Below are 14,589 nucleotides of genomic sequence, written 5' to 3'. Positions count from 1 at the left end.
AAACTGTCTATTTTCACGAGGACACAACAGAATACACGACCACACTACTACGCCATCTTGGATCAACTCTAACCTTAACCTTAATCTTAACTCTAACCCTAACCTTAACTTGAGTCCTAACTCTAACCCTGACCCTAACCCTAACCTTAACCACCACTTTATTTTAAGAATGTGAAATGTCAGAATAACAGTAGAGAGAATTATATATTTCAGCTTTTATTTCTTTCATCACATTCCCAGTGGGTCAGAAGTTTACATACACTCAATTAGTATTTGGTAGCATTGCCTTTAAATTGTTTAACTTGGGTCAAACGTTTCGGTTAGCCTTCCACAAGCTTCCCACAATAAGTTGGGTGAATTTTGGCCCATTCCTCCTGACAGAGCTGGTGTAACTGAGTCAGATTTGTAGGCCTCCTTGCTCGCGCACGCTTTTTCAGTTCTGCCCACACATTTTCTATAGGATTGAAGTCAGGGCTTTGTGATGGCCACTCCAATACCTTGACTTTGTTGTCCTTAAGCCATTTTGCCACAACTTTGGAAGTATGCTTGGGGTCATTGTCCATTTGGAAGACCCATTTGCGACCAAGCTTTAACTTCCTGACTGATGTCTTGAGATGTTGCTTCAATATATCCACATCATTTTCCTTCATCATGATGCCATCTATTATGTGAAGTGCACCAGTCCCTCCTGCAGCAAAGCAACCCCACAGCATGAGGATGCCACCCCCGTGCTTCACGGTTGGGAAAGTGTTCTTCGGCTTGCAAGCCTTCCCCTTTTTCCTCCAAACATAATGATGGTCATTATGGCCAAACAGTTATATTTTTGTTTCATCAGACCAGAGAACATTTCCCAAAAAGTACGATCTTTGTCCCCATGTGCAGTTGCAAACCGTAGTGGCTTTTTTATGGCGGTTTTGAAGCAGTGGCTTCTTCCTTGCTGAGCGGCCTTTCAGGTTATGTCGATATAGGACTCGTTTTACTGTGATATAGATACTTTTGTACCAGTTTCCTCCAGCATCTTCACAAGGTCCTTTGCTGTTGTTCTGGGATTGATTTGCACTTTTCGCACGTGCCTGAAGGTACCACGTTCATCTCTAGGAGACAGAACGCGTCTCCTTCCTGAGCTGTGTGACGGATGCTTGGTCCCATGGTGTTTATACTTGCGTACTATTGTTTGTACAGATGAACATATTTGGTTAGTAGAAACCCTACTGAGACAGGTAGAAATGTTTTCTCTCTACAAGCCAATATGTATCCAATGTACGGTCTATTTAAGCAATAAGGCCCAAGAGGGTGTGGTATATGGTCAATATACCATGGCTAAGGGCTGTTCTTATGCACGACCCAACGCGGATACAGCCCTTAGCCATGATATATTAGCCATATACCACAATCCCCAGAGATTCCTTATTGCTATTGTAAACTGGTTACCAATGTAATTAGAGCAGTAAAAATAAATGTTTTTTCATACCCATGGTATACGGTCTGATATACCACGGTTGTTAGCCAATCAGCATTAATTGCTCGACCCACCCAGTTTATATTACAGTGTATTGCATTGGGGCTATGGAAGGGGTGGAGAACGAAGTGCTGCTAGATATGTAAGACATAGTCCCCCTCCAAAACTACACATATTTGGTTAGTAGAAACCCTACTGAGTATTTCCCACCCCACTTTAGCTGAGACAGGTAGAAAAGTTATCTCTACAGCCCAATATTGACAACATACCAATGTCAACATTGTATATTTTCATTATAAACATTATATTTTATTTTTTAAAACCAAATTATTTGTAATTAGTTTTCATACATTAATTATTGCATTTTCTTGTTGGCACAATAAAAGTGGCCATTGATTAAAATTCAATATCATTTTAATGAGTTATCCTCATTGCAATGTTTTGAAATGCGGGCTTTTATTTTTGAAGGTTTCCTCATTACCATACGAAAGTGACGTCAACGTTTGTGCTGCTGGCAGAATACTAGTTCATCTCGGACCAGACTTTGTAGTGGGGACAATCGTAACCGTCTTGATTTGGGATATTTCCGTTTTTATTTTGTTTTTACAAGGAATTGCTTTATCCTATTATTCGTTTCGATTATTATCAAAAATCTCAAGGATGGGCTGCTCCGGTTTCACCTGCTCCAAGCACTCCCTCTGTGCGCTCAATATCCTCTATGTTGTGAGTATGCGATTCCAGAATTTACCATATGGAGTATTATTAAGCTATACTGTAACAGGTTTGGGGCGTTGGTTCGGGTAGCCTATATGACGCTTTTTATGCGGTCTGTGTGGGTGTGTAAGAAACATTGTTGCGGTACAGCCTGTTGTAAACAATACATTGGGTCTGACTAGGCTCTGCTGCTATAAATTATTAAAACTGAACCTTTGTGTGGAATAAGATTTGCGTCTCCTGTTTGACAAAGGCAACCTCAGCACGTAAAAATATTAGGATTTATATTCAGTATTTAGGCAACTGAATATTTAGAATGGCCTATATATATTATTTTCTCTCTCAATTTCCTATCTCGTTTCCTTTCTCTCCTGAGTCCTGACACTTTCCAATGCAAGGGTGTATCCTGTCTTTGTTAAGCTCTAACCATTCCTGATATCTCTTATCAAGTGGTTGTTACTGAAAACAACATTATATGGGCCATAGTGTGTAGACTCCATAGCATTCCTCTACAAACCCTCAACATAGGGCCTCAAATGTCCACAGCACCACCAAATGTTTTGCAGGAGTGTTGGTGGCATCAAAACAGACCACAGTGGTGACCTAGATTTAAGCTGAATATACATTTACAGGCAGATAAATGATGTTCCACTTTTGACTGTCGCTTCTTCTATTTCCAGGGGCGCAACTTTCACTGGGGACGGGGGTACATGTCCCCCCACATGTCCCCCCCACATTCTGAAATTGCATTTTTGTCCCCCTCCAGTTTCTCATTGGAATGTGATACAAAACGAGGCAACGGTGTGATTTAGGACCATGCAGACGTCTCCGAGCGGTCGGGTAGGCCGTTGCCTCCTGGCGGTAATAAAGCCTCTCTTGAAAAAGCCAAACCTTGACCCAGAAATGTAAAACACTATCGGCCTATATCAAGTCTCCCATTCCTCTCAAATTTTTTTGAAAAAGCTGTTGTGCAGCAACTCACTGCCTTCCTGAAGACAAATAATGTATACGAAACGCTTTAGTCTGGTTTTAGACCCCATCATAGCACTGAGACTGCACTCGTGAAGGTGGTAAATTACCTTTTAATGGCGTCAGACCAAGGCTCTGCATCTGTCCTCGTGCTCCTAAACCTTAGTGGCTGCTTTTGACACCTTCGATCACCACATTCCTTTGGAAAGATTGGAAACCTTAATTGGTATACACGGACAAGTTCTTGCCTGGTTTAGATCTTATCTGTCGGAAAGATATCAGTTCGTCTCTGTGGATGGTTTGGCCTCTGACAAATCAATTGTAAGTTTTGGTGTTCCTCTAGTTTCCGTTTTAGGACCACTATTGTTTTCACTATATATTTTACCTCTTGGTGATGTCATTCGGAAACACAATGTTAACTTTCATTGCTATGCGGACGACACACAGCTGTACATTTTGATGAAACATGGTGAAGCCCCAAAATTGCCTACCCTGGAAGCCTGTGTTTCAGACATAAGGAAGTGGATGGCGGCAAATGTTTTACTTTTAAACTCAGACAAAACAGAGATGCTAGTTCTAGGTCCCAAGAAACAAAGATATCTTCTGTTGGATCTGACAATTAATCTTGATGGTTGTACAGTCGTCAAAAAATTAACTGTGAAGGACCTCGGCGTCACTCTGGACCCTGATCTCTCTTTTGACGAACATATCAAGAATATTTCAAGGAAAACTTTTTGTCCAAACATTATGCAGAAAAGCTCATCCATGCTTTTGTCACTTCTAGATTAGACTACTGCAATGCTCTACTCTCCGGCTACCATGATAAAGCACTAAATAAACTTCAGTTAGTGCTAAACACGGCTGCTAGAATAAAAAAAAAAAAAAAATGTATTTCACCTTTATTTAACCAGGTAAGCCAGTTGAGAACAAGTTCTCATTTACAACTGCGACCTGGCCAAGATAAAGCAAAGCAGTGCGATTAAAAACAACAACACAGAGTTACATATGGGGTAAAACAAACATAAAGTCAAAAATACAACAGAAAATATATATACAGTGTGTGCAAATGTAGCAAGTTATGGAGGTAAGGCAATAAATAGGCCATAGTGCAAAATAATTACAATTAGTATTAACACTGGAATGATAGATGTGCAAGAGATGCTGTGCAAATGAGCAAAATAAATAACAATATGGGGATGAGGTAGTTGTGTGGGCTAATTTCAGATGGGCTGTGTAGAGGTGCAGTGATCAGTAAGGTGCTCTGACAACTGATGCTTAAAGTTAGTGAGGGAGATAAGTCTCCAGCTTCAGAGATTTTTGCAGTTCGTTCCAGTCATTGGCAGCAGAGAACTGGAAGGAATGGCGGTCAAAGGAGGTGTTGGCTTTGGGGATGACCAGTGAGATATACCTGCTGGAGCGCATACTACGGGTGGGTGTTGCTATGGTGACCAATGAGCTAAAATAAGGCGGGGATTTGCCTAGCAGTGATTTATAGATGGCCTGGAGCCAGTGGGTTTGGCGACAAATATGTAGTGAGGACCAGCCAACAAGAGCGTACAGGTCACAGTGGATGGGTAGTATATGGGGCTTTTGTGACAAAACGGATGGCACTGTCATAGACTACATCCAATTTGCTGAGTAGAGTGTTGGAGGCTATTTTTTAAATGACATCGCCGAAGTCAAGGATCGGTAGGATAGTCAGTTTTACGAGGGCATGTTTGGAAGCATGAGTGAAGGAGGCTTTGTTGCGAAATAGGAAGCCGATTCTAGATTTAACTTTGGATTGGAGATGCTTAATGTGAGTCTGGAAGGAGAGTTTACAGTCTAACCAGACACCTAGGTATTTGTAGTTGTCCACATACTCTAGGTCAGACCCGTCGAGAGTAGTGATTCTAGTCGTGTGGGCGGGTGCCAGCAGCGTTCGATTGAAGAGCATGCATTTAGTTTTACTTGTGTTTAAGAGCAGTTGGAGGCTACGGAAGGAGTGTTGTATGGCATTGAAGCTCGTTTGGAGATTTGTTAACACGGTGTCCAATGTAGTTGGTGAACCAGGCGAGGCAGTCATTTGAGAAACCAAGGCTATTTAGTCTGCCAATAAGAATGCAGTGGTTGACAGAGTCGAAAGCCTTGGCCAGGTCGATGAAGATGGCTGCACAGTATTGTCTATTATTGATCGCGGTTATAATATCGTTTAGGACCTTGAGCGTGGCTGAGGTGCACCCATGACCAGCTCGGAAACCGGATTGCATAGCGGAGAAGGTACGGTGTGATTCTAAATGGTCGGTGATCTGTTTGTTAACTTGGCTTTCAAAAACTTTTGAAAGGCAGGGCAGGATGAATATAGGTCTGTAACAGTTTGGATCTAGAGTGTCACCCCCTTTGAAGAGGGGGATGACCGCGGCAGCTTTCCAATCTCTTGGGATCTCAGACGATACGAAAGAGAGGTTGAACAGGCTAGTAATAGGGGTTGCGACAATTTCGGCTGCTAATTTTAGAAAGAAAGGGTCCAGATTGTCTAGCCCAGATGATTTGTAGGGGTCCAGATTTTGCAGCTCTTTCAGAACATCAGCTGTCTGAATTTGTGTGAAGGAGAAGCGGGGGGGCATGGGCAAGTTGCAGCGGAGGGTGCAGAGCTGGTGGTAGCCAGGTGGAAAGCATGGCCAGCCATAGCAAAATGCTTGTTGAAATTCTCGATTATTGTAGATTTATCGGTGGTGACAGTGTTTCCTAGCCTCAGTGCAGTGGGCAGCTGGGAGGAGGTGCTCTTATTCTCCATGGACTTTACAGTGTCCCAAAACTTTTTGGAGTTAGTGCTACAGGATGCAAATTTCTGTTTGAAAAAGCTAGCATTTGCTTTCCTAACTGCTGTGTATATTGGTTCCTAACTTCCCTGAAAAAGTTGCATATCGCGGGGGCTATTCGATGCTAATGCAGTACGCCACAGGATGTTTTTGTGCTGGTCAAGGGCAGTCAAGTCTGAAGAGAACTAGAGGATATATCTGTTCTTAGTTCTGAATTATTTGAATGGGGCATACTTATTTAAGATTGAGAGGAAAGCACTTTTAAAGAACAACCAGGCATCCTCTACTGACAGAATGAGATCGATATCCATCCAGGATACCTGGGCCAGGTCAATTAGTAAGGTCTGCTCGCTAAAGTGTTTTAGGGAGCGTTTGACAGTGATGAGGGGTGGTCGTTTGACCGCGGACCCGTTACGGACGCAGGCAATAAGGCAGTGATCGCTGAGATCCTGGTTGAAGACAGCGGAGGTGTGTTTAGAGGGTAAGTTAGTCAGGATGATATCTATAAGGGTGCCCATGTTTACGGATTTAGGGTTGTACCTGGTAGGTTCCTTGATAATTTGTGTGAGATTGAGGGAATCTAGTTTGGATTGTAGGATGGCCGGGGTGTTAAGCATATCCCAGTTTAGGTCACCAAGAAGTACGAACTCTGAGGATAGATGGGGGGCAATCAATTCACATATGGTGTCCAGGGCACAGCTGGGGGCTGAGGGGGGTCTGTAGCAAGCGGCAACAGTGAGGATTTTTAGAAGTAGGAGCTCAAACTGTTTGGGCACAGACCTGGATAGTATGATAGAGCTCTGTAGGCTATCGCTACAGTAGATTGCAACTCCACCCCCTTTGGCAGTTCTGTCTAGACGGAAAATGTTGTAGTTCGGGATGGACATTTCTGAATTTTTGGTGGCCTTCCTAAGCCAGGATTCAGACACTGCTAGAACATCAGGGTTGGCGGAGTGTGCTAACGCAGTGAATAACCTAAACTTAGGGAGGAGGCTTCTTATGTCAACATGCAAAAAACCAATGCTTTTACGGTTACAGAAGTCAAAAAATGATAGCTCCTGGGGAGTAGGAGTGATACGGGGGGCTGCAGGGCCTGGGTTAACCTCTACATCACCAGAGGAACAGAGGAGGACTAGAATAAGGATACGGCTAAAGGCTTTAAGAACTGGTCTTCTAGTGCGTTGGGTACAGAGAATAAAGGGGGCAGATTTCCAGGCATTGTAGAATAGGATCAGGGCATGATGTACAGACAAGGATATTAATAATAATAATAATAATAATATGCCATTTAGCAGACGCTTTTATCCAAAGCGACTTACAGTCATGCGTGCATAATTTTTTTTTTGTGTATGGGTGGTCCCGGGGATCGAACCCACTACCTTGGCGTTACAAGCGCCGTGCTCTACCAGCTGAGCTACAGAGGACCACATATGGAAGGATATGAGTACAGTGGAGGTAAACCTAAGCGTTGGTTTAACAATGAAAGAGATAGCATCACTGGAGGCACCGATTGAGCCGGTCTCCGCGTGTATGGGGGGGTGGAACAAAGGAACTATTTGAGGCAGTTTGAGAGGGACTTGGGGCTCTACAGTGAAATTGTATAATAAGAACTAACTGGAACAGCAATAGGCAAGGCATATTAACATGGGAGAGAGGCATAAAGCAATCACAGGTGTTATTCGAGAGAGCTAAGACAACAACTGGTAATGGCGATGAAAGTTTGGGCTGAGGCTAAACAGATAAACAGGACAGGGTACCGTGTAAAGGAACAGTCCAGCAGGCATCAGCTGTGCAGCTGAGTGATCATAAGGTCCAATGAACAGCAATATGTGAGTCCGAGAGCAGTTAGAATTGGTGCTACAGCACAGGCTAGCAGGAAGCACGGCTGTTGTTTGCGTGTGCTAGCGGGCCGGGGCTAGCAGATGGATCTTCGTGGTCATCGCAACAGGAAGCCTGTTGAAACCACAGACGATTACGTCGGCAGACCAGTCGTGATGGATCGGCGGGGCTCTGTGTCGACTCTAGGAGGTCCCGTCCGGTTGACAGAGAGGTAGATAGCCGGGAGATGGCCCTGACTTGAGGCTAGCTCAAGGCTGATTAGCCAACAACAACATCCATTTGGTTGCAGCTAGCTAGTTGCGATGATCCGGTGTTAAAGGTCCAGTGATTCAGTGATTCCGACAGAAAAAACGATATGTTCTGGGTCGATAACGCGCTGTGCAGACAGTGCAGACTGGCCAATAATAGTCCAGGCTAGAGCTGGCTGGTAGGTAGTGCAGGCCACGGACAATGGTGAAAAACCGCTAACGGTGGCTAATAGCAAGTAGCTAGTTAGCTGGCTACTCCCGTCCGGTAGACAGAGAGGTAGATAGCCGGGATATGGGCCTAGCTCAAGGCTAACTGGTGCTTGCTTCGGGGGCAGTGGTGATTAGCCAACAGCAACATCCATTCAGTTGCGGCTAGTTAGTTGCGATCCGGTGTTAATGTCCAGTGATTCAGTTATTCCGGCCGAAAATCCGATGTTCTGGGTGAAAACCGCTAACGATGGCTAATAGCAAGTAGCTAGTTAGCTGGCTAGCTAGTTTCAACTGGAGATTCTAGATAGAAGGTAAGTCAATAATAGAATCCCTTCCACATTGAGTGAGGCGGGTTTGCAGGAAAGTATATTTAGTAGAAGGATGAAAAGTGGGATAGGGAAATATGTACGAAAAATACAAAAAACAGGCTATTTACACAGACACACACAGAGTACACGACCGCACTGCTACGCCAACTTGGAATATTGTTGACTAGAACCCAACATTTGTATCATATTACTCAAATCAAATCAAATCAAAAAAAAATATATTGGTCACATGCGCCGAATACAACAGGTGCAGACATTACAGTGAAATGCTTACTTACAGCCCTTAACCAACAGTCCATTTATTTTTAACAAAAAAAGTAAAAATAAAACAACAACAAAAAAAGTGTTGAGAAAAAAAGAGCAGAAGTAAAATAAAATAACAGTAGGGAGGCTATATATACAGGGGGGTACCGGTGCAGAGTCAATGTGCGGGGGCACCGGCTAGTTGAGATAGTTGAAGTAATATGTACATGTGGGTAGAGTTAAAGTGACTATGCATAAATCATTAACAGAGTAGCAGCAGCGTAAAAAGGATGGGGTGGGGGGGCAGTGCAAATAGTCCGGGTAGCCATGATTAGCTGTTCAGGAGTCTTATGGCTTGGGGGTAGAAGCTGTTGAGAAGTCTTTTGGACCTAGACTTGGCACTCCGGTACTGCTTGCCGTGCGGTAGCAGGGAGAACAGTCTATGACTAGGGTGGCTGGAATCTTTGACAATTTTGAGGGCCTTCCTCTGACACCGCCTGGTATAGAGGTCCTGGATGGCAGGAAGCATGGCCCCAGTGATGTACTGGGCCGTATGCACTACCCTCTGTAGTGCCTTGCGGTCGGAGGCCAAGCAGTTGCCATACCAGGCGGTGATGCAACCAGTCAGGATGCTCTCGATGGTGCAGCTGTAGAATTTTTTGAGGATCTGAGGACCCATGCCAAATCTTTTCAGTCTCCTGAGGGGGAATAGGCTTTGTCGTGCCCTCTTCACGACTGTCTTGGTGTGTTTGGACCATGATAGTTCGTTGGTGATGTGGACACCAAGGAACTTGAAGCTCTCAACCTGTTCCACTACAGCCCCGTCGATGAGAATGGGGGCGTGCTCAGTCCTCTTTTTTTTCCTGTAGTCCACAATCATCTCCTTTGTCTTGGTCACGTTGAGGGAGAGGTTGTTGTCCTGGCACCACACGGCCAGGTCTCTGACCTCCTCCCTATAGGCTGTCTCATCGTTGTCGGTGATCAGGCCTACCACTGTTGTGTCGTCGGCAAACTTAATGATGGTGTTGGAGTCGTGCCTGGCCATGCAGTCATGGGTGAACAGAGAGTACAGGAGGGGACTGAGCACGCACCCCTGAGGGGCCCCCGTGTTGAGGATCAGTGTGGCAGATGTGTTGTTACCTACCCTTACCACCTGGGGGCGGCCCGTCAGGAAGTCCAGGATCCAGTTGCAGAGGGAGGTGTTTAATCCCAGGATCCTTAGCTTAGTGATGAGCTTTGAGGGCACTATGGTGTTGAATGCTGAGCTGTAGTCAATGAATAGCATTCTCACGTAGGTGTTCCTCTTGTCCAGGTGGGAAAGGGCAGTGTGGAGTGCAATAGAGATTGCATCATCTGTGGATATGTTGGGGCGGTATGCAAATTGGGGTGGGTCTAGGGTTTCTGGGATAATGCTGTTGATGTGAGCCATGACCAGCCTTTCAAAGCACTCCATGGCTACAGACGTCAGTGCTACGGGTCGGTAGTCATTTAGGCAGGTTATCTTAGAGTCCTTGGGCACGGGGACTATGGTGGTCTGCTTGAAACATGTTGGTATTACAGACTCAGTCAGGGACATGTTGAAAATGTCAGTGAAGACACTTGCCAGTTGGTCAGCACATGCTCGGAGTACACGTCCTGGTAATCCGTCTGGCCCTGCGGCCTTGTGAATGTTGACCTGCTTAAAAGTCTTACTCACATCGGCTACGGAGAGCGTGATCACATAGTCATCCGGAACAGCTGGTGCTTTCATGCATGCTTCAGTGTTGCTTGCCTCGAAGCGAGCATAGAAGTGGTTTAGCTCTCTACATTGGCTTCCTGTAAAGGCTAGGGCTGATTTCAAGGTTTTACTGCTAACCTACAAAGCATTACATGGGCTTGCTCCTACCTATCTCTCTGATTTGGTCCTGCCATATATACCTACATGTACACTACGGTCACAAGACACAGGCCTCCTTATCGTCCCTAGAATTTCTAAGCAAACAGCTGGAGGCAGGGCTTTCTCCTATAGAGCTCCATTTTTATGGAATGGTCTGACTATCCATGTGAGAGACGCAGACTCGGTCTCGACCTTTTAAGTCTTTACTGAAGACTCATCTCTTCAGTAGGTCCTATGATTGAGTGTAGTCTGGCCCATGGGTGCGAAGGTGAACGGAAAGGCACTGGAGCGATGAACCGCCCTTGCTGTCTCTGCCTGGCCTGTTCCCGTCTCTCTGCCTCTGAACCTATTACAGGGGCTGAGTCACTGGCTTACTGGTGCTTTCCATTCCGTCTCTAGGAGGGGTGCGTCACTTGAGTGGGTTGAGTCACTGATGTGATCTTCCTGTCCAGTTTGTCGCCCCCTCGGGCTCGTGCAGTGGAGGAGATCTTCATGGGCTATACTCAGCCTTGTCTCATGGTAGTAGGTTGGTGGTCTGTTGATATCCCTCTGGTGGTGTGGGGGCTGTGCTTTGGCAAAGTGGTGGGGTTATATCCTGCCTGGTTGGCCCTGTCCGGGGGTATCGTCGGACGGGGCCACAGTGTCTCCCGACCCCCCCCCCCCCGTCTCAGCCTCCAGTATCTATGCTGCAATAGTCTATGTGCCGGGGGGCTAGGGTCAGTCTGTTATATCTGGTGTTATTCTCCTGTCTTATCCGGTGTCCTGTGTGAATTTAAGTATGCTCCCTCTAATTCTCCCTCTCTCCCTCCCCTCCGGAGGACCTGAGCCCTAGGACCATGCCTTAGGACTACCTGGCCTGATGGCTACCTGGCCTGATGCTACTGCTCCAGTTTCAACTCTTCTGCCGGCGGCTATGGAACCCTGAACTGTTCATCGGACGTGCTACCTTGTCCCAGACCTGCTGTTTTCAACTCTCTCTCTGTACCACACCTGCTATTTCAACCTCTGAATGCCCGGCAATGAAAACCCAAGGGACATTTACTCCTGATGTCCTGACCTGTTGCACCCTCTACAACCACTGTGATAATTATTTGACCCTGCTGGTCATCTATGAACGTTTTAACATCTTGGAAAAAAATCTGGCCTTAATGGCCATGTACAGTTATAATCTCCACCCGGCACAGCCAGAAGGGGACTAGCCACCCCTCAGAGCCTGGTTCCTCTCTAGGTTTCTTCCCAGGTTTCTGCCTTTCTAGGGAGTTTTTCCTAGCCACCGTACTTCTATATCTGCATTGCTTGCTGTTTGGGGTTTTAGGCTGGGTTTCTGTATAGCACTTTGTGACATCTGCTGATGTAAAAAGGACTTTATAAATACATTTGATTGATTGATTGAGTGTTTATCCGACTGGATTATTCTTTTTATTTATTTTTATATGTCCCCCCCACTTCTAAAACCAAAGTTGCACCCCTGTCTATTTCTAAAAGCATGTAGTCTGAGGTGTAGCCTGTGTCCTCCTTACCGGTTGTACCGCTGCAATTACATTTTATTACATACCATAACCTGTAAGCCTATCTGATAGTTTGTGGTCAACGTCCACACAAACTTTCTTTCTCTCTGTTTGTGTTTGTGTCTGTGCCTGCCTGTCTATTTATCTGTCTATCCGTCCCTCCCTCTCTAGATGGTGAGTCTGCTGATGATCGGCATCGCTGCGTGGGGGAAGTGGTTCGGCCTGGTGTCTAGCTTCCAGGTGGTGGGCGGAGTCATTGGAGTGGGCGTGTTCCTGTTCTTCGTGGCATTGGTCGGCCTCATCGGGGCCATTAAGCACCACCAGGTCCTACTCTTCTTCGTATCCTAACCTTCCACCAAGGCAGACTTGACCTGACCCAAGACCAAAGTGAATTTGGGGTCTAGAATTTGAATTATGGCTTGAGTTCAGGTTTGGTGTCAGGTTTCAGGTCAAGTAGATTGAGGCCTTGGGTAGGCTATGTGTTAAATTCAAAATAACTGAAGTTTCAATAAGCTTTTCCAATAGCTTCAGCAGCTCGCCAAAAGGGATTGTCTGAATGAGACAATCCTCTCCACGTCGTCCTTTATCTTCACCCGTTGTGCTTTATTTCAATAGGACTCATAGCCCCTTGTTGTTTATCCATTACTTGTTTTCCAGGCTGTACTGATCTCTTACCCCTACCCTACTGTATGTTGTGGAAAAATCCCTGCTGATTTTCCATTCATGCATGGCATGCACACGCAGTAACATCTGTGAGACCAGGTCCAGTATCGTATTACACATTGTAGTCAGCCTGCGACCCCTGCTTCTGGCTTAGTCATCAGGGCATAATACTGACTGGCTTTCAGTCATTATTACAGTGTTATTATTACATTATTACATTACATTATTACAGTATTCATCTATAATATTCCATATTACTAATACAGAAGTTTAGAGAAATAAAACAGTTGCAGCCCGTTGACTGTTGGAAATAAGTAACCTCCGCCTTCGGAAGTGTGACCAACTGGGTTCAAAACTACAAAAGCTCTGTGTTGAGAATGTGTGTATTGGAATGTTATTCCTTGACATTGGACCCCAGTATATGATCATCCTCTTCATGGTGTTCATCGTCCAGTTCTCTGTCTCCAGCGCCTGTCTTGCCATCAACAAGGATCAGCAGGTAGGAACACCAACTGCTGTCAATCACAACAACATTGCTTTAAGTGCTAGAGGAACAAAAACAACTTTTCAGACAAATCACAGAAACCTTGTGATTAAATACTAGATAGATACAAGACAACATATGCTAATGAATCATGATGTGTCTGTTATTGGTGAATGTTGTGGTGAAATCTCAGATCTAGGGACCTCCCATGTCTCTGCACTGCGGTGTGTTCCGGTTCCATGCACTATGGAGTATATTTTTAGAAGCAAAATCACTATTTTTTTCAGACTGACCTCCATCCGGGTCTAGATCAGTAGACTACCTTAGGAATGTCTGGTCCTGTGTATACAGGCATTGTATTGCACCTATATCTGTATATGAGTGTATCTATGGTGGTCAGTGCTTGCTGTACCCCTGTTTTAGGAACACCTGTTGGAGGTGGGATGGAACAACTCTCATACCACCCAGAGAGATGTAGAGAAGAGTCTCAACTGCTGTGGCTTCTACCACGTAGACAACAACGGGACCTGTGATGCTGTAAGCACTAACAAATGAACCCTCTGGTGCACTGAATCTGAATCTACTGTATGTTGTATTTGACCTCTCTATCTCAGGTCACAAGCTCTGTTGGTACATACCAAGATATATCATTACAACTAATGTGACGGTCTAAAACATCTGTGTTGATATGGCTCTGATATTATTTATAATATTTGTATCAAACTGGTTCTGATGATATCAGCTGCTGTATATTCAGTATTGTGGCTGTAAAGCAGTTTTCCTGGCTAACTGGTCCATCTGTGCCCCCTCTACAGGCCTGTTTCCCCAACCACTCCTGTTCACCGTGTGCTGAGCAGATCCAGGCGCATGCAGGAGAGGTGTTGCGCTTCGTGGGCGGGATAGGCCTCTTCTTCAGCTTCACTGAGGTGAGATCTCCCTTTATATACAGTCAGGGAATGTTCTGGTGTATCAATCAAGCATTCAATCAACTTATATAGTGCTTTAAAATTGTGATTTCTTTTTAACAGTAAACCGGCCTATCTTGAGCTGCAGTTTATGAAATCTAATAGAGAATGAAAATGTATATTTACAGTATATGATCTATTATTAGTAGGGTCAGTATGATAAAACTGGGTCCAGTAATGTTTTCTTCCTGTTGCAGATCCTGGGGGTATGGCTAACGTATCAATACAGGAACCAGAAGGACCCTCGAGCCAATCCCAGCGCCTTCCTGTAACCGCTGGCA

The 14,589-nt window shown here is 45.1% G+C and overlaps 1 protein-coding gene across 1 annotated transcript; it reads left to right on the top strand.

The window, feature by feature from the left end:
• Positions 1–2,119: 2,119 nt before the first annotated feature.
• Positions 2,120–14,580, top strand: LOC311131745 (tetraspanin-13-like; the record flags this gene model as incomplete). Its single annotated transcript, XM_084164873.1, has 6 exons — positions 2,120–2,182; positions 12,368–12,535; positions 13,278–13,358; positions 13,767–13,880; positions 14,159–14,269; positions 14,506–14,580. The coding sequence occupies 6 exons, from the start codon at positions 2,120–2,122 to the stop codon at positions 14,578–14,580; spliced, it is 612 nt and encodes a 203-aa protein (XP_084020999.1).
• Positions 14,581–14,589: the final 9 nt, after the last annotated feature.

This window comes from Coregonus lavaretus, assembly GCF_964263955.1.
Source record: "Coregonus lavaretus genome assembly, chromosome: 7".
Taxonomy (NCBI): domain Eukaryota; kingdom Metazoa; phylum Chordata; class Actinopteri; order Salmoniformes; family Salmonidae; genus Coregonus; species Coregonus lavaretus.
The sequence above is the reverse complement of the archived record's forward strand: the minus strand, read 5'-3'. Positions and strand labels throughout refer to the sequence as shown.